General features: G+C 37.8%; 1 protein-coding gene across 12 annotated transcripts in view; it reads right to left on the reverse strand.

Moving 5' to 3' along the window:
• Positions 1–21: 21 nt before the first annotated feature.
• Positions 22–23,581, reverse strand: part of CEP162 (centrosomal protein 162) — a 54,610-nt gene continuing 31,050 nt past the window's right edge. For 6 of the 12 annotated variants that reach the window (XM_075046536.1, XM_075046535.1, XM_075046537.1 and 3 more), the window contains 9 exons: positions 22,516–22,642; positions 21,472–21,635; positions 19,846–19,950; positions 18,535–18,759; positions 16,703–17,373; positions 15,684–15,825; positions 12,817–12,915; positions 9,696–9,830; positions 6,397–7,186 (listed from right to left, as the gene is read on the reverse strand). In XM_075046536.1, coding sequence (XP_074902637.1) covers positions 6,968–7,186; positions 9,696–9,830; positions 12,817–12,915; positions 15,684–15,825; positions 16,703–17,373; positions 18,535–18,759; positions 19,846–19,950; positions 21,472–21,635; positions 22,516–22,642 — 1,887 coding nt within the window. In that variant the 3' untranslated portion in view covers positions 6,397–6,967. The other 6 variants (XR_012653041.1, XR_012653040.1, XM_075046544.1 and 3 more) reach the window with 6 other exon arrangements.

A 23,581-nucleotide genomic window follows, 5' to 3' on the forward strand; every position in this document is an offset into this window, starting at 1 on the left:
CCCAGCATTATTTTTGCTTCCTGATTTCTTTTTTTCCTTGTTTTCTTCTGTTTTTAAATGACTGCTTATGTCCAGCTTCTGAAGGATACCATATTAATTTGTGGGGACTATGAGTCTGGAGCCTGGCATTGGGAGGTGTATGAAAACTCCTTGGCCAAGATAAGTGTAAACCTTAAATTAAGACTTATGTAAGGAATAAACAGGCAGCCTCTTGGGAGGTTCTGCAGCTTTTGCCACTCCCAAAAAGGACACCTGAAACTAAGCAGCACAATGGATATCTGCTTGGTGTTAACTTCAGTTTCTGATTTCTAACTGCTTTTTGGTGCAGGTGAAATCCAACTTAGAAAGCTTCCAGAGGGAATACCTGGCATAACTGTTTGGTTACAGTGTTTACAAAATGCTACCACCACCTGCTGCTGAGTAAAAGCAAATTGGTGCCTGTAACTGTAGTACTTCAGAGTGACATTCTGACAACTGCCCAGTGGTGACCATGACCTGGAATTAGTGTTCTACACACAAACAGTAATTTCACTTTTTTTTAATTGCTGATGCAAACTTCCAGTTTGGTAAGTGCAGGATTCAGTAGGTAAATCACAGGAAATCAGATTAAAACTATTCTTTGTTTGTCAGTAGAGTTACTATATGCAAACGGTGGTTGTCTGTTAAGCTGGTGTTATGCTTTGCTTATAGGCTGAACCTCCTATGCTTTTTGGCTCTATAAACAGCCCTTTCTTGCCAGTAGGCCAGTGAAGGGGTAGCAGGCTTTCAGTTGTTCAGAGGACTAGCTCCAAAAGCACAGCTGAGGTGCACTTGCTCCATCTTCTTTTTGTACTCAGTTGGGATGGTGTTGCAACCACAGCTGTTCTCCTAGGGAAAGGTTTGTTAAGGAATTGAATAGGTGTAATTTCACCCTTTAAGTTTATTTTTTAGAGAAAGAATAAGGTTCTGAAACTTAGCCAGTACTTAAATTATGTTTCAGCTTTCTTCAAAAGATTGTAACTAATGGCCAAATGGTTTTAGATGCAGAGGAACCAGGTTGAAATCCTTTGCGGGATTTGGAGTAAGAGTGCTCTGCAGGAAGTTGTTAACTGAAATGAAACTCGGGGATTCAAGATGCTGTGCCTAACTGAGTTTTCTTGAAACTAGCCTGCTTGGTATACAACATGTTTGTGTCAGAGTGAAAATGTAGCAAGGGCCTGCTGATACATTCTTCAGACACTTAAATGCTGATTAATTCATTCTCCCTTCATGTGACAAATAGAAAAATTAGTGAATGTGTTGTGCATTTAAAGAATAGAAAGACTGAGGGAAATCTCTTTTGTTTTTATCTCCTGTGACCTTACTATAAACCACTTACACCTAAATTTCCTGTTTTCAAATTTAATTCTTGCACTACTTCCTAGTGTTTAAAGTAATGGGATTATACTTAAAGCAAAGCAGAGACTGTTTAAAACTAGCAGATTATTGTTGAAAATAGTTCCCAAGAGAAGATTGAGGCAAACCCTGTTACAAATGAGCATAGCTGCATGGGTTGCAATGTAGGTCTCCAATATGCTGCTTCAGGTGCAGAAAAGACCTCCTTATATAGTAAGTACTTAACCACAACTATGAAGGCTGTAGCTGTGGACTTCCCTTTTCCCTTCCCAAATTAAGAAATTTGGGAAATCTGCCTTCTGAATGTGGCAACTGCTTTCTGCTGAGGCACCTCAAACAACTGTTAGCTAACTGATGGTTGAGCTTTGTCTGAACTGAAGCTCAGTATTTTTCTTGCTAACAAGCTCTGGGACTGCTACTAAAGGTAGCTTTTATAGCCTACTTCTGGATGAGTTAGCTGCCTTCAGTGATGTTTGATCTATTCTTTTTTCATTTTTTCCATTTACCATGCTTGAAAACAGAGCATGCTGCTTAAATGAGGAGAAAACCTCTGTAGAATCCATCCCCCCTGCAATTGAGAAATGAAGCTTATTTTTAAAGCATTTGAAACTTAGTTTTAAAATAATGTAGGTCTGGTTTTAGAAAAAGAAAAGCTTGCTATTCCCAGTGGGCTAACCTAAGCTTTTCTTCTGCTACCTTGAATCCTGGTGGCTTTTGTTTGCGTGCATAACTGCTAATTTGGGGAGAAAGGAGAAGTATCCATGTGTATGGATGCTGGTGACAATGCCTAGATGAAAGGTATTTAATAATATGATCAAAGGATAACTTAACTTACAACACACTTGAATTGTAATCTTAGTGTCCTTCTGAAGCATGTATTAATCCTCTAAAGATATTTAAGTGTTTTTGGTTCCTGCTTTTTTTCTTCCCTGATGGTGGTTCTGCTTTTTTCATCTTATCTCCCTTCTATCTTTAAAGAAGTTCTTCATGCTTTTTTTTACAGAAAAATAACCTGGCAGTCCCCACTGCACAGCTCCCCCATGACTTCAGAAGCACTGTAGCAGCAATACAGTCTGATTCAGACTTTTGCTCTGCCTCAAAGGCAAAGGAGAATCTTTCTGCAGTCTTTAAAAGCAGTTATGTTAAAGGTGTTCATTCATTCTTTTGCCTTTTTAAGAACCAATAGACATGAAGTTTTGCCTTCAGGGAAAAGGGACTGGTGTAATAACCAACTTTGTATAACATTTAAAAAGTTCATCTCTTCCCAGAAAACCAACATGAATTGGTTTACTATGAATTGAATAGAAAGTGCTTTGACTAGGGTAATCCTTCAAAAGGAGTACTCAGAATTTAATGGTGTTTGAAAATCAAATTATTGCAAGTTTTCTTACTGCTTGGGCTGTCTGTTTCAGAACCTTTTCTCAAAACTCACTCTAAATGAATCACCTGTGGTAGATTTAACCTCATGTAGAGTTCCCCTAAGATAATTACATGTGTTTGCACAAACATGTATTGTGTTCTGTAAGAACTTACTAGGTCAAGTTATGTATTCTAGTTTCCAAAGGTGAATATTTGTGAAATGTTCTTCTGTGTAAACAAGTTTCAGTTGTGTACCTTTTTTTTAAAAAAAATTCTGGAACCCTACAATGTAAAATCAGAAAACGCCTGCTCATAGAGAAAAGAAAGGGAAAGGTAAAACCATGAACTTTTCTAAAATCCAGTGATACATGGTCTCTGAGGCTAAAAGGTGAAGTAAATGATGTGTATTTGTCATGCATTTGTCATGTATTTGCACCTGAGCTGTAGCTCTTGAATACTTGTTACTGACTTTTTTTGCCACTCTGTGATTAAAAGAACCCCACAAAACCCTTAAGAAGCCACTGGCAAAAGAGGAATTGGAGTGTGCTTTTCCCCTTCTACTCTGCTCTATCCTCCTGGCAGTGAAAGATGACAAAGCTAAATAAATCAGCAGGAGATACTGTAGAGCTGGACTGAACTTACTTGGTAGCCTCAGGTATTGACAGGTAGCAAGGACAGCACAGAGGCAGAGCCTTTTACCACATGTTCTCCAACAAGAGCAAGAGTTGGACGCCTGTGCTTGGACAAGAGGTATGTAGTTAGCTGTCTGAAAGGCTAAACATTACCATTCCAAGTTACCAGAGGGCTTTCTGTTCAAGAGAGTCAGGGCAGCACTTGATCCATGGCCCCCTTTCCCTGCAGAAAGGTATTTGCACTGCTGTGCTAGTATACAGAGCTGTTTTCTTTCTTTTTTCTAGACTAGGTTAAATACTGGATATAGTAGCAGACTCCAAGATGTATTATGTACTATCAATCAAATAAAGTCTTCATCCATGATAATTTATTACATGAGCAGTTTTGACATGTATTTCTGAGAACTTGAACATAACACTTAATGTCTCTGCCACCAGTGCCAGGATCAGACCTGATGCTCTTCTGCACACCCTGTTTTCCTCTCTTGAAGCAAATGTCTTCTCTGTAATCCAGGTCACTGAGTCACCCAGCCAACTGCTCACTTGATTTCCTAAAAGCTTCAAACATGAGAATTCAAATTACAGTAAAGCAGCTGGAGTATAATAAACAAATGAATTCCAGCTAAACATAAGTCAATGGTTCAAAGAAATGATGTTTAAGATTCTTTTAATCCATCCATTATAACGCCTTCTGGAAATGCATAATGAAATAGTATGGCATAAGAAGAGGAAAAACATACACCAGGAGTATATAATTCTATGACTCTGAAAGATACCACTGAAATCCTCAGTGGAATACAATAAAAGCTAATGACCTCTTTTGTTAGTCTTTGTTCTGCTTCGGGGTATTTTCCCCCTTTCTGTACTGTTAAGACTGCTGGAGAGTCAACAACTAATAACTTTAGCAGGGAAGTTAAAACTTGGACCTTAGTTCTCCAAAAAGAGCACCATTACTACAGCCATTCAAGACCAGAGAGAGTCTGTTACTGTGTAGAGTGCCCACTTCATGGTCAATGCCTAAAGACCACACTTCAGTGAGTATACAACTACATAAATACATGTGAGAACACAGTATAAACCATATTATAGTTTATACTAATGGTAAATAATGCTGACTGACCCTGGTCAGTAAAATAGACTCAGAGAATTTAATTTGAAATTTAATTCAAACTACGTAAGATACTATGGCTTACAAACTATGCTGAGAACCGAATACAAGAACTTTAAAAAAGTGTTTGAATGAACTGCATGAACACTAAGGCAACCCCTCTTGATGACCTAAGGATTATACATGTGAGAGAGACAGTTTCCAGACGATGGAAATGCTTCCCCTAGGCCCTCCTGTCGTAGGCAGTGCCCTAGCATACCTACATGCAGGACTCGGCCTCTCTGGGAACACAAGGGTTGCTATAATTTAAAAAAATCTCACTTGAAGTCACACACTTCAATACAGTGTTACACGTATAGCGAATTGTACAGGAAATAAGTAATTTGAAATTATTCAATTTTATCCTTTTCATTTGCAAAACAGTCCCCAATCAAGAAAATACAGCATATTTACACATAGCTGATATATACAAAGCATTATTGTATTTACACATTTTATGAATACAGACCAATACTTCATTATTGGGGGACAAAACTTCCATACTAAGAATACTGAAAATACCTGAATATGAAACAACCATGATTACTATATTAATTGCCAACTGACTGTCCTTTTTTTATATATGTATATGTATGTGTGTATACACTCTCTCTCACTTTATGTTTGTGTATGGTATAAAACAAAAAAGCATCCTTGCACTGAACTACTGTCTGTGCCTACACAGTGTATAATTTGTTACACTATTTTGTTCTTTATGCATGCTCAGTCCCATGCTTGTTTAAGATAAAATGCATATTTACCACTGGTCCCTGAAGAAGCACGATACATAAATACATATATACAGACCTTAACTATTTCATGTTTGACTTAAATGCTAGCTTCAACCAATACTACAGGGACCCGAGGAGTACAGTCTAGCTTTTGTCTTCTCTTTGCCCTAAATAAGTATAGTTGATTGAGCTACCACCTCAGTGTATGTGCTATGGAATTCTTAAGGATTTGCAGTGCTGAGACTTCAGACTAATAATTTACTGATTTGTTTGAAAACCTGTCCTTCCAGCCACCAAATAGCCAACTGTCTTGAATTTTCTTTAATTTTACTTACTGCTTCTCCTTCTATCCTTTTAGCGGCAGGTTTTTCATACATGACAAGCGTAACAGCCATCCTCATCTTCCCTCCCCAGTCTCTTCTCTGGAGCAGGGCAGCCCCTACAGGTTCTGTGGTTCCTAAGGCTACATTTTCTGGACTGCTGATTGTTCTTTTCCCTCCAGCTGGTCCATCTCTTTCTTGAAACAAGGGACCAAAAGCTTAGCACACTAAATTACACGTTGGTGATGCGTTAGGAATTGTTCCTATGGTGTCTAGTATCTTACAGGCTCTACACTTAGGTGTATAACTCCAGCAGGGCATAAGAGGAGAGGGAGAAGCAACGGTCTCTGTAACCTTCAGCTTGTTACCTGCAATGATGCCAGTCAGTTCAGCAGAAAGTTAGATTCAGATTCAGTATTTGGGTAGTGGATTATTCCTGCTTAAGCATACTAGCCTCCTTTGTCACTCCACAAGACTCTAGTTGTTTGGGTTTTTCTTCTGGCCCCCTTTCCAAGTTGTTCAGAATTTTAACTCTAAATTTGCCTACCAACATATCCCTGCAGTCTGAGCTTTAGTACATTGTCGTCATGTTTGGCCTCTTTGTTCTGTCAAGATCATCTATAAAGATACTACTGTGTCAGATCCAGAACAGCCCATTGTAAAAATCTTACTCAGTACAGCCTTCTCTTTTAAAAGGGATACTATTAACTACTCTCAAACTGTATTTTACAGACTTTTTTCGTATCTATCTGCCCCATAACAATTCAGCTAGACCACTCTGCCATCATTCTTACCAGCGCAGTTGGAAATACCTGCCAAGTGAAAAAAAAATAGTTTGAATTTTAGCATCACCAGAGAATGCCTGCTCTGCTGCAGCCCTTCAGTCATTCACAAAGTTGAAAGGGGTCTTAAAGATAAGGGAGGGAACTTTTTATGAATTGGAGGGAGAGAAGCAAAATGTTGGAAAAAGAAGATTTTCATGCCCTACCAAATGAAAAATAATAACGATACACTAAAAATACAACCCAAGCAGCATATTACTCAAATTGTTCACAAACGAATCACTGTAAGACAAGTTACAAGTGGAAGTTCTATTCAGGCATGTTCTACAGTATCTGAAAAAGCATCAAATGGAATTTTTCAATGGTAATTGAATTTATCAAATAACCTCAATATTACTAATAATTTTTAAAAATTGCATGTAACTTTATTACTAACAAAATATAAGACATACAATACGACTGGGGTGTTGCTCAATGCAAATCTACCTTTGGACAAGCAAGATTCCAGATAAGATCAGAATGTAATTCAATTTACGAGTGTTACATTACTGATTTTCAATAATATTTTCTATACATAACTTTGAATATTAAAAATCTGCTTCTCTAATCAATTCCTACCTAATCATGTCTTCCAACAGCTGTCTGTTGTGCCAAATCCACTGGAATTAGGTGCAGGAATAACAACCCCTTGTTTCTGCAGTTCACGTAAAACATCTAATATTGAATCCAATTCCACTCGGAATTTCTCCAGTTCTTGATTCTTCTGTTGTGCCAGTCTTCGCCACTTCTCAACCTCGTGGGTTTGCCTTGCTTCAGTAATATGTTGTGTTAGTTGGGTTGCCTGCAAATTAGAAGCAAATCAGCCTTGTGACTTCCTAGTCAAATACTCAGCCAACGCTGCCCCTTTGCAAAAATACACCACTTCATTATGTTTGATGCTCAGTCTCAAAGCCCAAGGCTCACATTAAGTGGAAACAATTTGTTCTGAATACTACAAAAATCATTCTGATAGCAATGAATTCCTTTAAATAGTTGCATTAATGACAGAAGGGTAGAATCCATCACTGACTAATGAGCCTCAGGAGAATTTAACAGCAATTAAAAGTTTGATTATTTAAGACAAAGCTGAGCATATAACAAACCCCTCTATAATCAAAATGAACCTTTTGAATTGCCATTTAAATGTGTTTAAAGAACATTCTGTAAGGAAAACAAATCAAATCTGAATGACATGTTCTGGGCTACTACTGTATTTTTAAAAACCACAGGTTCTATGAACTATCAGAAAATATCCTGTAGTCACAAAGGTCTGAAGCTGCTGCAGACGGAAGTTTGAATTAATTTTGACATGAATCCATGGCATAATCCTCTTAGATTACCCAAAAGAAAAAGTGTCACAAGGTATCAAAATCTCCACACCACTATTAATTGCAATAGATTCTTTAAGGAAAGCTCTATCACTTAAAGGCCATAATTACTGTATTTGTAGTTTGATACTAAGGATAACCTGTTATTTCCTTGTTCAGCAATTCAGTTTTTCTACATTGTTCATTTCATTATCATTCATTTGGGGGACTGCTCAGAGCCCCACTGCAGATAGTTAAAGGTGCAACACTAGTACAAACAAACCCCAAAGTTTAATACATAACAAGGCTAGTAGCACCAGGAAAGATGAAATTACTTAGCAGGAATTGTTGCATATACTATTACTTCTAGTATTTTTTTTTTAATACATTACAAAACATCTTAGTAAATACTATAGGTCAGGTAATAAATTTAGTGGAGATAGATCATAGACTAGGCAGCAGCAGACACTTTACAGAAATGGTAAAATTCTCATATTATACAAAAGCAAATGAATAGCATAAAAAAGTAACTGTATTACAGTTGCCTTTAGCAGGACAGAAAGTGAACAAAAATAATAATTGTCAGTAGTGGCAGGGTTTGTTCTTAATCCAGTGACTTGTTTTATGCACAGCTCTTTTGGGGAGGAAAATTAAATATCTGATGTAGAAATGTATGAGAATAAAACCTTCTACCATGAACAATTCTGTACATAAAAGTGTATTCCTTGAGATCTGGTTTCAAAACTGTAGAACAAACTCCACAAACAAAGAACTGCTACAGGTTTGATGATCTTCCAGTGCAACTGCCCTTCTCTGACTTCATATATTTATGTAAAACCTAAGTTAAAACACTAATGAAAGACAGTCATATGTTTAAGTGATGAAAGCATGAGAACAAAATCTATATGAACTAGAAAACTGTTTCCAGATGATAGAAGCTCCCCTCATAGATGAGAAATCAGGATGGAGGCCGTGACATATAATAAGATCAGTGCAAAATTGTTTTACAAGGGATACAACTGTCAGATACAAGAAGCTGTATCACAAATATCCAACCTTCAAAATCCAAAATTTTTAGTTTGTGGAGGATAAAACCTTTTTTGTTGTTGTTGTTTTGGGTATTAAAACCACTATGTGGTAGACTGCTACAAGACATTTCTATATTTTTAATGCAGCTTTTCTGAATGGGACTTCTAGAAAATAAAATTACAGTTCAGTTGAGGAATATCTCATAGCTTAACAAGCTCTGCATTACAAACTCTTGTCAATTTTTCAATAGCTAGCTTTCATTGTGTAGTATCATAGAATCATTTCGGTTGGAAAAGACCTTTAAGATCATCAAGTCCAACTGTCAACCCAACACCACCATGCCCACTAAACCATGTCCTGAAGTATCACATCTACACATTTTTTGAACACCTCCAGGGATGGTGACTCCACCACTTCCCTGGGCAGCCTGTTCCAATGCCTGACAACCCTTTCAGTAAAGAAATTTTTCCTAATATCCAGTCTAAACCTCCCCTGGCATGACTTGAGGCCATTTCCTCTTGTCCTATTGCTCATTACTTGACAGAAGAGACCAGCACCCACTTCACTACAACCCCCTTTCAGGGAGTTTTAGGGAGCGATAAGGCCTCCCCTCAGCCTCCTTTTCTCCAGTGTACTTGAAATATGGAATAACCTAATGACAAGGGACTTCCAGAGGTCGTGTGGTCCAACGCTCTGCAAAAGCAAGGCCTCCATAGATCAGGTTGCAAGGAAGTTACGCACCTGATACATGAGTCATACGCAAGTAATCTTAATTACCGCAGCAAGGACATGCTGACTAGGACTGCAACTACGTTCACTTGCATCAGCAGGCACCAAAGACAAAACCATGGCTGTATCAAAGAATTACTTGCCCCCCTACAGTGTGAGCTAAATGAGCCTGTGCAAATACCATAAAATTACAGTTAAACCAATAAATTGCTTTTGAGAAGTAAATGCAGATATATTCTGGTTTACCTTTTGAATTTCTTGCTGTCTTTCTGCATATCTGGTCTCTATATGCTTGATTTTCTTTTCCAGGCACAAAAAATGTTTCATTTCAGGACTCTGGCTCTCCTTAGCCTCTCTCAGTTCTTCCAACAATTTCGTCACCTACAGTTAGAAAGAATTGATGAAAATTGTTGTTATTGCATTAAGCAGTGTATAAAACAGATTCATTTCAAAGTGTATTTGTTTTGTTTAATCATTCTATTCAAAAGCTGCAGAAAGGAAGACATTAAAGGGAAATCTACTTTATTCAAAAGCTTAAACAGGGGCTCAGGGACTTAGATTAGGATGTTTCATTTGTAAGAATTGGCCTGAACATGTGAAAATCTAGTTCTTTTGATAAATCCAATCCTGTTCATAATATGTTATGAAGTGATAATTCACAGTCAATTTTTATACTTCTAAATGTACTAAAAAATTAATAGAGAATATTATGATTAGATGTTCTTACACAATCCCTTGTCACTCCTTGCATAAAGATCAAATATAAAACGTACCAGTGTATTTCTAAGGAATAAATTAAGAAAAGACATGCTGCTAACACACACGATTACAAACCCCCTTTGGTCTAATAACTGCCAGGTCAAACCAACTCTACCAATGACTGACTTACAACTGATTTCCTAATCCTCCAGAAATTCAGGTAAGTTTTCTTATAAAGCCCTACTGATTTATTCTCATTCTTTGCCTATTTTAAGTAACTTGATATTTCTTCATTTAACATCTTAAGTCTTTTTTGGTCACTTTCTTAATGTGTATAAGTAAACTAAAGTGAAAGCTTTGAAGTCTTAATCATTTATTATAACCCTTAGCTCCCCTTACGCAATATATTTGAGAACTGCTAACCCTCTTCAAGCACTCAGCCATCCCTGGCTCTCTGCTGCTGAATTTAAGTAGGTGGAACCATTGTGTCCTCATAAGATGTTGTCACTCTTACTGAGAAGTGACTCCAAGATGGCTTACTATTATTTTCATTTTTTAACATGGTTTTCTAAAACAGTGAGGCCTACGTTACTACATTTTTGCCTGTCCATAGCTCCAGCAGCTTTGAACCTGTGGGCCACTTTCAGCCCCATTTGTCAGAGGAGCAGAAGTCTTGGTTGTGTAAGGTCTGTGAAACTGAGCGTCCACTGCTTGGCTGCAAAGTTGTCCCACTGAAGGGAAGGGCTGATGCATGATCTCAAGTACATAATGAAACACCTGAAACATTCATGAAGGAAAGATGTTATGAGGGGAAAAAAGCCCCAGGAGAAAATGGGCTCCATATATTTTGCCAGCAACAGAACTATGTTAAATACAAAGCTGTGCTATGTGGAAGCTGTTATGCAAAAGAAGTATATAATTAATGGAAAACATCCATAAACAGCATTTCTGAAATTAGTATTCAAATAACAAACTTCCAGGGAGCCTCAGAAAAAAATGTTTGCCTTCTTTGAGGTACAACCATTTTAGACAGAAGACTCAATCTTATTACAATGGTAGTGCTTTTTCCCTATCATGACTAATTCTATTTGCAGGTTTGGTTGCCTTCTTTTTTCAGTTCTACTTATTTAACCATTTAATGCTTAAAATGTATTTCATAAGCAGTGCAGCAGTCATGCTAGAGGGCAAAAGCAAGACTTGACTTTGACATTTCTCTCTGTATAGTCTTGCAATGATTTTTGTAACAAAACATTACATTTACTTAAATGCCAGCACTTTGAACTCGGCCTGTAACATGTGGGTCAGATGATAGGATGATCATTCTCTTAACCATCACTGTAATTAATAATCTGTAAAGCAGTCATAGAAGAAACAAATTAATAACATTTGTCTCATTGTACTCTTGCCCTGTTCTCCCAGGAGGAAGTATTATATATACTGAGATGACTGGAGGGAAACAAGCTTTGTATGGAAAGGCAACATCTATCATTAGATTCATAATACGAACCCAAAGTCTCAGCCTTTATTTTGCAAATAGAGAGGTTGTTTAATAGACCTTTTTTTCTCTCCCTACAAACCCTCACTTTCCTATAAATACTTCAAAACAGAGGTGGAATTTTGCATGGGTAGGATGAATACTGAATGAGTTTAGTGAGATTAAGATTAATGATATTAAGTATGTATTAAACACGTACTGATACTTCTCTCATTTCTTTTAAATAAGGGCAACATACAAGATTAAATGTCTGGAGTTCTCAGTCCCTTACAGAATAGGAGAATTCTTTTTAATAACTCTTGCAGGTTAATTACTGTATTATCAAAATGAAGGTAAAATTAGCAATCTTCATACATCAAGGAGATGGTGAATTAAGCATAGGCACAATGCTAAAACAGGCTGTAACCTCCTCCTGAACAGGAGATGATTAAAAAATAAAATAAAATATTGGCGACACTTCAAGGACAACAAAAGTATAGCCAATAGTTTAAAAAGCTTGAGCTAAAAGACAGACAGCATAACATAATATTAACCCCAAAGTGAAAACATGAACAAGCGTAATTTTTAGACTATATGCTATTAAAAGAAGATTAGGAAAAGCCTAGATACTTCTTTCAAAACCCAGTGAATTTCGAAAGAACTATTACAACTAACCTTCTCTTAAGAGAGCTTAAGTTTCACAGATATCAAAGGAAAAAACCAAGAATATAATTGCCTAAGTCAGTTTTATGGCAATGCAGGAAGAGAAAAGGAAGGCTTTATCTGAACAAAGAATTTGAAAAAATAATAAAATATCCTTTTAATAAAGAAAAAGTCCCGTGGTCTATTTACTACCCATCACAGCTCTCAGGGAAGAGGCTATAAATGCTTGGATTAACCTGCTGATCAATTTTCATATGGATGTCAGACATTTCTAACTAATTAAAATGAATAATAATTAAAAAAAAAAAAAAAAAAATCAAAGGAGATCAAAGTTCCACCTTCTGTTCTGTGTAGTTCTCTTGTTCTCATTAGAAAAATATCTTGCATTCTCAGGTATAATTGATGTAGAAGCAACTGACAAAGATACTGTTTTCTAAGACTTATTTTACTACATATTATTTGAGGTTTTACAAGGATGAAAGTGAAAACTCTTATTAGAATAAGGTACCCCCAATCCAAATTTAAATATACCTCTTTTTGTAGGAGTTCCTCTCGCATCTGTGAAACTAAAAGGGCTTCCTGATGTCCCTGTTGTTCACCAATTTGTTCTTGGAGATGTTTTATTAATATCTACAAAAAGATTAAAAATAGTTTGTCATTAACTTAAATACCCACAACATGTGAAAACCTATGCAGGAAAAATACACCAAAAATATAATCAATATTGTACTACTGGAGGTATATGTGATGCATGTATTAACATACTACCTCTAGCACATGTGCATGTGTGCTATTTAACAATCCTTTACATGGATGGTTAAATAGCACACATGTACATATATATTATATGAAAACAAGTCTCCATCTTCAAGTTACTTTCCTCAGTTAAAAAAAGTTCTGAAATAATCTGAATGCAATAGCTCCTTCTACCTTCATACCGTGTGTATAACTTCTCCCAAAATTTTAATGCACAAATACAATCACAGGCCCAGGTCCTCATGGGGGACTTCAACCACCCCGATACCTGCTGGAGGAACAATCCTGCACGGCATAAACAATCCAGGAGGTTCTTGGAAAGCCTTCATGACAACTCCCTGACCCAAGTGATAGAGGAGCCAGTGAGGAGAGTGGTCTGCTGGGCCTTAAACTCACAAACGAGGAAGGGATTGTTGGGGTTGTGAATGTCAACGACAACGTTGGCTGCAGCGACCACGAGATGGTGGAGTTCAGGATCTGAGATGAAGGAGCAGGCTGAAAAGCACGATCACAACCCTGGACTTCAGGAGAGCAGACCTTGGCCTCTTCAAAGATCTGCTTGAAAGAGTCCAATGGGATGGGGCCCTGGGGGGGGAAGAGGGTTCCAAGAAAGCTGGTTGACCTTTGAAGATCACCTCCTCCAAGCTCAAGAGCAGTTCATCCCAACAAGCAGAAAGTCAGGCAAAAATGCCAGGAGGCCTGCATGGATGAACAAGGAACTCCTGGCAAAACTCAAACATAAAAAGGAAGCCTACAGATCGTGGGAACAAGGACAGGTAACCTGGGAGGAATATAGAGACACTGTCAGAGCATGCAGAGATGTGATTAGGAAAGCCCAAGCCCACCTGGAATTGAATCTGGTGAGACCGGCAAAGGCAACAAGAAGGGCTTCTGTAAGTACCTAAGTGGCAAACAGGAGACTAGAGAAAACGTGGGCCTGCTGATGCATGGGGCAGGGGCCCTGGAGACCCAGGACATAGAAGAGGCTGAGGTACTGAACGCCTTCTTCACCTCAGTCTTTACTAGCAAGACTGGCCTTCAGGAATCCAAGGCCCCAGAGACTAGGGGGCAAGTCTTGGAATAAGGAAGATATACCCTTGGTGGAAGAGGATCCGGTCAGGAAATACACAAACTGCACATACATAATTCCACGGCCCTGATGGGATGCAACCATGTATGCCGAGGGCAAATGTCACTCCTACCTTCAAAAAGGGCAAGAAGGAGGACGCAGGGACCTACAGGCTAGTCAGCCTCACCTCAATCCCTGGGAAGGTGATGGAGCAACTAATCCTGGAAACCTGGCAGGCACATGAAGGACAAGAAGGTGATCAGGACTAGTAAGTATGGATTCACAAAGGGGAAGTCATGCTTGACCAACCCGATAACCCTCTATGATGAAATGACTGGCTTGGCAGGTGGGAGAGCAGTGGATATTGCCTACCTGGATTTCAGTAGTAAGGCTTTAACACTGTCTCCTCTAAGATCCTCATAGAGAAGCTGACAAAGTATGGGTTGGATGTGCAGACAGTGAGATGGATTGCAAACTGACTTAAATGCCTGGGCCAGAGGGTGGCGATGAGTGTAACGAAGTCTAGTTGGAGGTCAGTAACTCAGGGGGTGTCGTGTGTAGAACTGTCAATTCTGGGTCCAATCCTGTTCAACATCTTCATTAATGACCTGGATGATGGGGCAGAATGTACCCTCAGCAAGTTTGCTGATCATGTAAAACTGGGAGGAGTGCCCGATACACCAGAGGGTTGTGCATACATCCAGAGGGTCCTCGACAGGCTGAAGAAATGGGTTGACAGGAATCTCATGAACTTCAACAAAAGGAAGTGCGAAGTCCTGCTACTGGGGAGGAACAACCCCAGGCACCAGCATATGCTGGGGGCCACCCAGCTGGAAAGCAGCTTTGCAGAAAAGAGCCTGGGGTGTCCTGGTGGACACCAAGTTGAACAAAAGGCTAACAGTATCCTGGGCTGCATTAGTATCAATGTTGCCAGCTGGTGGAGGAAGGTGGTCCTTCCCCTCTACTCAGCTCTGGTGAGGCCACATTCTGGGTTCCCCAGTGCAAGAGACATGGAGCTACTGGAGAGAGTCTGCAAAGGACCACAAAGATGATGAAGGGACTGGAGCATCTCTTCTATGAGGAAAGGCTGAGAGAGCTGGACTGTTCAGCCTGGAGAAGAGAAGGCTCGGGGGGATCTCATCAATGTTTACGAACATCTGAAGAAGGGTGCAAAGCCAACAGAGCCAGGCTCTTTCCAGTGGTATCCAGCGACAGGAGAAGCAGCAAAGGGCACAAACTGAAATATGGGAGGTTCGATGTGACCATAAGGAAATCTTCTTTACTGTGAGGGTGTCCAAGCACTTGTTTGGGTCTCTAAGCCCAGAGGGGTTGTGGACTCTCCCTCCTTGGAGATATTCAAAAACCATCTGGACATGGTCCTGAGCAAGTGGCTCTAGATGACCCTGTTTGAGCAGGGGGTTGGACAAAATTCTGTGATTCTGTGAACACAGTGGCACAGGCCCATTTTAAAACAACAGATCCTACTTCACAGAAAGATACAGTTTACAGTAATATAGGAGGAAATAACTTTAACAGATACCTATATGTAATGAATGTATGTACTATATCTTACCTCTTGTTTTGAAATTCTTCTGTTTAGTTCAGCTACTTTAGAAGTAGAATGCTCCTTTGCATGCTGGCAAAGAATCTTCTCCATTTCTCTCTCATGGGAAGCTTTCAGAGATGCAATGCATTCTGCTGTGTCTTCCTGTATCCTGAACAGAGTGAGAGGAAAATAAGATGTAGTAAAGCAGCTACAGACAGTTCTTCAAAAATGTGGCAAAGTTTCTCACTTGAACATATAAAATATCAAAAATGTTAGAGGTGGCATATCTTTGAAATTTCATAACAAAACCGTGCAAAACAGCACCACCATTACTTCTAACTGCTCTGGAGGGATGACGGGTAGGAAGCCTACAATGCTGGACATGTGCCTCCTTTAACTAGAGGCAGCTAGAATACAGAAAACTCAGCCAATCATCTTTTTTGGCTCCTCTGATTAAAAAAAAAAAAAAGTAGAGAAAATAGGTGCTTTTAAATCATAATGCATCTGTCCTATTTCAGGTATCTATTTTAGAACAGAATGTGTTGCAATCTAAATATGCCAATTTCCTTTACTTTAACTATGAAGAGATCTAAGGGAGACTAGGTAAAGTGTGAAGTTTCTGCAGTTGGTCAAGTAAATCCCACTGAAAGCATACCCCAGTTTGAAGGAAAGTACCTGTACCACATCTTAATGCTATACAACACAAATACAAAGCATCTAAGATGCAACAATTTAGACTGAGATCTTTTTACTCAAAACCATAATGAACTGTAGTATTAATAAGAAGCATCAATATAGGTTTGCTTGTGACAGTGCACTGCTCTAAAAAACAAAACAAAACAAAACACAAACACCCACAACAAAACCCAAACCCAGAAAAAAAACCCCAAAACAAACCAAAAACAAACAGTAAAAATTAAATTTACAGAGAACATTGGCCAGGTATAAGCTAGCTTCACTCATGGCTGACATGTTAACGTGTCACTTCAATCCTGTATCAGCCAACACTGTAACAAGGTTTTTAAATGACCATGTTGAGCATTTACCTTCGTAAGTTATTTTCAGAATAAGCCAGTGTTGCTTGAGACTTCACCCTCTGCTGGTTCATTTCTAGAGACAATCTTTCTAGCTCCTCCTTCAGCTGTGCATTTTCTTGCAGAACTTCCAAGAGATTAGAATCAGAAAAGGTATGTGGTTGGTATATTCTGTCATTGTTGAAAATGCTTAGAAAGGGTTCACTGTTGCTGGAATTCCTTTCATCTGTTGCTGAGGTATTCTTTTTCAAGATCTCTGTAGAGCTTCCCTTATTATTGGTTTTATTTCTCAAATTATTATCAGACAACATCACCATCCTTTCTTTTTGAAGTTTCTCTACAGTTTTTGTAAGGTCTTGTATTTCTCTATTTTTGGTGACTAGTTCTTCATTTAGTTTTAACAGTCTGTCTTTTGTGTTACCTTGTTTCATTGGAGAGTCTGTGGACTCTAAGTCTTTATTATCCTTTTTACTTCTGAGTTTTAATTGGGAATTTTGACTTTTAAGGTTTTCAATTTCTGTCTGGAGGTTTTTAACAGTGATCTGATGGGTCTTCTTTAGATTCTGAAGCTCCTGTTCAAGTTCTGTAGAACTGGCTTTATCACCATTCAGTTTTGGTGATTCACTCATAAATTTGTAGGCAAGTAGTTGCTCAAGCTCTACAAGTCTTTGCTCATACTGTATCTGAGGGAGGGGAGTAGGAGGAGGGGAAGAAAAAGTAGTTTTCTCAAGTGTACTTTTATTATTAGCTATTCCTATTATTCTTTGAAGTTACTGCATACCTGAAGCAAGATTTCACAAGACAGGATACACACCAGTATTACTAACAATGCTACTCAATCAGTTCAGAAATTAGCGAGTGAAAAAATTACGTGAAGCAGACTTAAGTCTGCTATAAAACATAATTACTCAAAACATTTACTGCAAAGTAATCCTCTACTCAAAGTGAATGGAGTTAACTATGGGAAAGAAAATTAAATTGACAAGAAACTATTTTATTTTTATATAATTGAGTTCTCTTCAAAAGTAACATTTTAATATAGCAGGAATTCTTTAATTTTTTTAAAATGTCATTATGTATTTGCCATGTGTCAGTTTGCAAATATTACTGTCACATGCCTCAGAATTGTACTTCACATTTTTAAAAACATCTTAAATTTTAACAGGACAGTTTTGGGGGTTTTTTTATTTGTAAGTATGAATATAGAAGTATGAATTCAGAGAGACAAAGAGTCTTTCTTCCTAATGAGCTGAGGGAAACCTAACCCTTCTTAATAGCCTGGATAGCCTCTGAGGAAAGTACGATGAGTTATTCACATGGAGAAAAGGAGGAACAACTGGCCAGGGCTTTACTTTCCTGCTCATTAAGCACCTGTGCAGTTCACCTTTTCCACGAAGTAAAATGCCAGACTTCCATGCTTCCTAAGACTTGCGTTAAGACTCACTATCATGTAATTTTTGGATAGAACGTTTAGTGTTCCCAGACATTCCCCACAGAAATGCTCGGTCAGCAGACCTTTGAAACCACAGCCTTGGGTACAGCAAGGAATTAGGCGAGCAGCTACTCTGACCCACAGGATGAAACACACTTTTCTTAATTGTAAGAATTAAATTATTATGCCTCAAGAACTTGTCCTCTCAGTTTCAGTACTACTCTAACAATTTCAATGCTCTTTTTATCTTAGGTGCTGAAGGTACTGAAATTCTGGCTATAAATCCTTCAAATATTTTTTCCCTTGAATGTGGTCTTTGCCTTCAGTTTTCACCACTACTCTGTGTTAGACCCCAGTAACCTTGTGACTGTTACTTGTGGCATAGACTACTCAACAAGCCTCCAACTTTTACCTTTATTTTTTGAAATTGTTGTTCCATGGCACGGAGACTTTTTTTAGCTTCATCATCTTTACCTTCAAGTTCTGTTTCTAACTTTTTTATTCTTCTCTCCAAAAAATCAACTGTGTTTGTTTTAGCTGAAAGATCATTAGTTTTCTCAGCAGCAGCAGCAGCATAAATCAAAGCAGGCAAAGAATTTGGATACCTTCTTTTTAGAATTCCTTCCATTTCTCTGATCTATCAGAAAGAAAATTAAGTCAGAAGTCAAAAAGAATAAAGTTCTAATGAAAAGTGAACTGAAATAAGTGACAGACTGTTAACAAATGTCATCCATTTAAGCTGGGTGAAGAATGAAAACTAGAGATGCATATGTTGAGAATTTTTAAAAATTGTTTACATTTATGTTATTGTTTACAGAAAAGCAAGACTCATCATCTCTTACTGATTGACTTATACATCATCTTAAACAAATACTGCTCTGGTCTTCAGATTGTCTTATGTCAAACGGACCTTTTATTTACTTTCTTAGCACTTAAGTGTATATGGCTCTTAATGGTGTTAAAGTATTTGCTTTTTTTCTGTACTTGCATTCATGTTCTACTTTTCCAACTGTTACAGAGATATTTCATAATGGTATTGAAATTATTCTCCCAATAACAGATTATATGCCTTTTATTTTCGAGTCTGCAATAAAACAGTCTAACACCTTGCATGCAAGACTAATAACAAGCCCCTCTTATCTACGGATAAGATATTCTTTGCATTAGGATACTGCAGAGGCTCTTTCCCATTTGTCCCACATCCCTACCAAATGCAGCTGCCATCTCCTAAAATTCAGAAAAGCCCACTTCCACCTGACTTTTCCTCAGTAGAAACAGGGATTTTAAAGTCTCTGCTCCCCCAGTTTTCATGAATCTTGTAGTGATCCAACTAAAATTTAAACCCCTACTCTTGAATCAACTTAGCTGAAATTGGTCATAATGCTAAGGGATTACTGAACATAGACAGAAGGAGTCTTACAAGATAAACAGAAAGCTTGTGTGTGCTTTTGCCCTCTTTCCCCTTTCCCAGAAACTCTAAACAGTATTTTAACATTAAAGGATTTAAAAAAGGGATATCAGTAAATAGCTTAGTAGAACATAGTAGCAGAAGAGTCTTTTGTAAGTAAATAATTGCAGCTTTTTGTGTTAAGAGTGTTCCATAGCACAAGTTACTTTATCATAGGGCTTCATTCAATGCTTTGTCCTTATGAAAGGGCTGGTAAGCGTTTTAAGAGACCTTATCTGAAGTAAAGGTTAAAAGAAACACAGTGTTATTGCATACTTGTCGCTCAAGATCCTGAATTCTTTTAGCATCTGCTGCTCTGTCTCGCAAATGTTTCTTCTGTTGCACACACTGATCTCCAGGTTCAGTTCTGAGCTTCTCAACCTATCCGATATATGAAAATATAAATTGAAATATATATTCAGAGACATTGTTTTGTAGTACAAAAGCAAGCATTTCAAACACACACAATATAATGGAAATTCTGCAACTTAAAACCTGGTAACAGTAATTTCTGTACTAACTGATTCTTCAGGTTCTTAAACTAAGTTACAGCTTCTTCAAGCCACTTAAGATCGAAGGAGCTGAAACTAGCTATGGAAATCTAGAAGAGAACTTCAGCTCTGGGACATTCTTGTCTTCAGACCAGTAAATCCGCTTCTTTCTCCCATACTTCCAGTATGCAGGTTTGGTTAATAAGCTATAATGGAAAGTACTACAGTGCATTACATGAATTCAGGGTGAGTTAAGGAAATAGTTTGTGATTTGCAAGGCTATGCTCCATGATGAGATACAGAAACAGCCAAAAAGCAGCATTATGTTGTGCCTAAATAAAAGCTGACTCCCAGGATGAGAGGAAGGAACTGGATAGTTAACACTCCTGCACTCCCATAAAGTCTGGTCACAAAGACTCAAAGCTTTAATCTAAAATTGAACTTCCTACCTTTATCAGCCACTACAATCACTGTACAGAAAGAGATACTACACCTTGTACATTTGGAAGTATTCCTATCTTGATTTCTCTCTCACATTGGCAATGTTAGCATAAGTAATGCTTTTGTGCCAGCATAGTTTGACTAATTTGATTGTTTCTATGAAGTCAGAGCTCTTCATTGTTTTTAAATACCAGTCCATACTGGAGAAAATGCAATTAAAAATATTTTCTCTCACAGCAATGATATGTTGATCAAAGTTTGATATAGTGGTGTTTAAGGGATCTCTTTCCCTGGCTGCTCCTTCAGAAGCACCTCCTTTCATCTGTGATCTCTCTAATAAAACACCATGAAAAAATTCCAAGATAATTATATTTTATCACTGGTAAAATTCTTTATTTCTGTGAATCCTAAGTTAAATCTACTGACAAGTAGGCAATGCAAGTCTCAGAACTATTCAAGATTCATGTATTAGTTTTGCTTGCTTTATATTTCAAGTGTTTTGGCTTTTTCTTCCCTACTAAAGCAACCAGAGAATTTTTCTAAGAAAGAATTTAGAACCGGTACTTTAGAGAAAAAATAGGTGTTGCCTATGCCACCATGGAGTAAAAAGGAGGAAAAGAGAATGACAAGAGGGATGTTCCAAGCTGTTAATGTAACAATGTACTTCCTTTTCTTAGTCAATAAATTTGCAGGTTTTAAGGAAACACATTACTTCTGTTTCCAGAAGCATCATCAAGAGGTCCAATAGAAGCAAAACCAGCATTCTGCACTTGAAACTCTCACTGCATATGCAGTAATATCAATTTTGCATATAAAAACTCCATATTTGATTTAAAGGTTATAAAGGGTTTACATGTTTTTTTCTTGAAAAAAATGGGATTATTACGAAGGACAGAATTACATTATACTCATCACTAGAAAAGAAATAATTTTAAGTTCCAACTTATTACATAAAGCTAGACATTATCACCTCTAGTTTTAGTTTCTTAATTTCTTCTTTTGCATCTTTAAGACGGGCTGCATCTTTATCCAGAAGATCTTGATTTTCTGCATACCACTGAAGTCTTCTTTTTAAATGAGCAATTTCCTGTTTGTATGATTCTTCCATAACTTTAAATTCATAAGACTTCTCACCTACAAGAATAAAACTTCCTTAGTATTGTTTTATTAGTAATTAGTAATTATGTATTGAAGAAGTAATCAGTCAACACTATCCTTCTCAGCATATCTCATACATTTACTTTTTTGACAATCCTGTTACTGCAGTGAAGTTTTAAAACCAGACCCTAATTAGGATTTTAAATGCAACAATATTTGAAAAAAAAAAAAAAACAACCCACTTTTTTTCTCTCATACCTAGTAGTACTCAATGTTTCAAAGTTTACCATGGAGAGTATTTAAAACAGAATCCCAGAGGGATCTAGTCTTGATCACGTTCTAGTAAATAAATTTTCAGTAACAACATGGATGACAACATAGAATATATGCTTAGATATGTATTGACCATACTCCTCCCATTTATGGATCAAGCATTTTGAGAAGAGACATGGAGCTAAGTATTACAGCTCTTAGGATTTGTGATGCCTGATATTGGAAGTTAGAGAGTCCAATTTCTGGCCCTCTCATTAAGAAAGCTAAAGTCAAACTGGAAAGAGTTCTGATAAGAATGTTGAAAAAAAGTCACAAGGCATAAATTATAGATAAAAAATGGGCAAGATCTAAATAAATGGAATTGTCTGTTTTCCATGCCCAGTGGAAGATGGGCAAGAAATCAAACTTAATAGGCAATAAAAGAGAGTTGGCTGGATACAAGAAAAGGCTTTCTAATACAGTACCAAAGGTACTGCAGGGTGTCCTTCACTGTATGCTTTTATTAGAAGTTTAGATGATATTTGGAAATGGTCTAGATGCATTTGACTAAGTAATATTTTAATAAGAAACAAGTTTTAGTTACATATTTATTTAGCAAAGCATGGAGTAGGCTAAATTATTCAACAAAATGAAGGTGCTTTACCTGATGTGGATGCAATCTGGACTTTTGCTAAATCTCTCTCCTTCTTTGCTTGTCCCAAGTCTACCTCAAGAGCTTGCTTATCTTGTTTGAGACGTCTTATCTCTTCTTGTAATTTAGCTTCTTCCTTCTGAGTTTTAGAGAAAACAGTAAGACAAGAAAAACTAAACATGCATTGTCATACAAAAAAACTGAACATACTTTTTCACCATAAAATGATTAAATCACAATAGTTGCGTCAGACCACAGCAGCAATGAGGTTTTCTAGTTTTGTTATTATTCTCAGGCCCTGCTATAGCAGAGCATGGGAAAACTTAAGCTAAACATAAAAAAAAAAATTTTTTTTTAGTAAGTCTTACATAACTGTCTTAGAAGTAGAAAATATCTGCCTTTTGAGACAGTCAGTAAAGAAAATGGCTTTACTTATTTCTAAGACTTAAGACTGTAGCTTAAATGGACAGATGCATTATCCAACAGTTCACCTTACTACATTCTATTTCTCACCATTTTCTGCATGCACTCTCTGTTCTGTTTGTGTATGTGTGATCACTAGCAAACTTCAAGACTAAGTAGGATGAAAGGTCTCAGTGCCAGTGCCACGTCTGGAGATGGAGGTCCTTGGTCCTATGGACCCACAGGTACAGGAAGCAGCAACCAGGGGACTGAGATTTTGGGGCCAGCATGTGCACATATGTGTTACTGCTAGCAAACTCCCATCCTGTTCTGTTGAACGTGATCAGGCCATATGCACTCCTTGTGTTTCCAACAGTATTGTTTGTATTTCTGTGGTGTGAGCAAAGGCACTGCTGTCCGCGTTGTCTGTGTGCCTGACCATGTTACTGGTGTCTGTGTGTCTCTCTCCATCTTTGGATCTTGTGTTCAGCCTCATTACAGGCTGGACCTAAGGACAGGGAATTGTAGCAGCAGCACCTATGAGGTTGGAGCTAGGGGAGCCCCTGGAGTCTTAAGAGCTCAGTCAGCTCTATCAGACCAGGAACGCCTCTGCTGGTCCTGAAGCTCACTGGATCCAGATCCTCTTATCACCTACCTAATCAGTTGTGGTTTGTTT

Source organism: Buteo buteo, chromosome 15 (genome assembly GCF_964188355.1).
Source record: "Buteo buteo chromosome 15, bButBut1.hap1.1, whole genome shotgun sequence".
Classification (NCBI taxonomy): domain Eukaryota; kingdom Metazoa; phylum Chordata; class Aves; order Accipitriformes; family Accipitridae; genus Buteo; species Buteo buteo.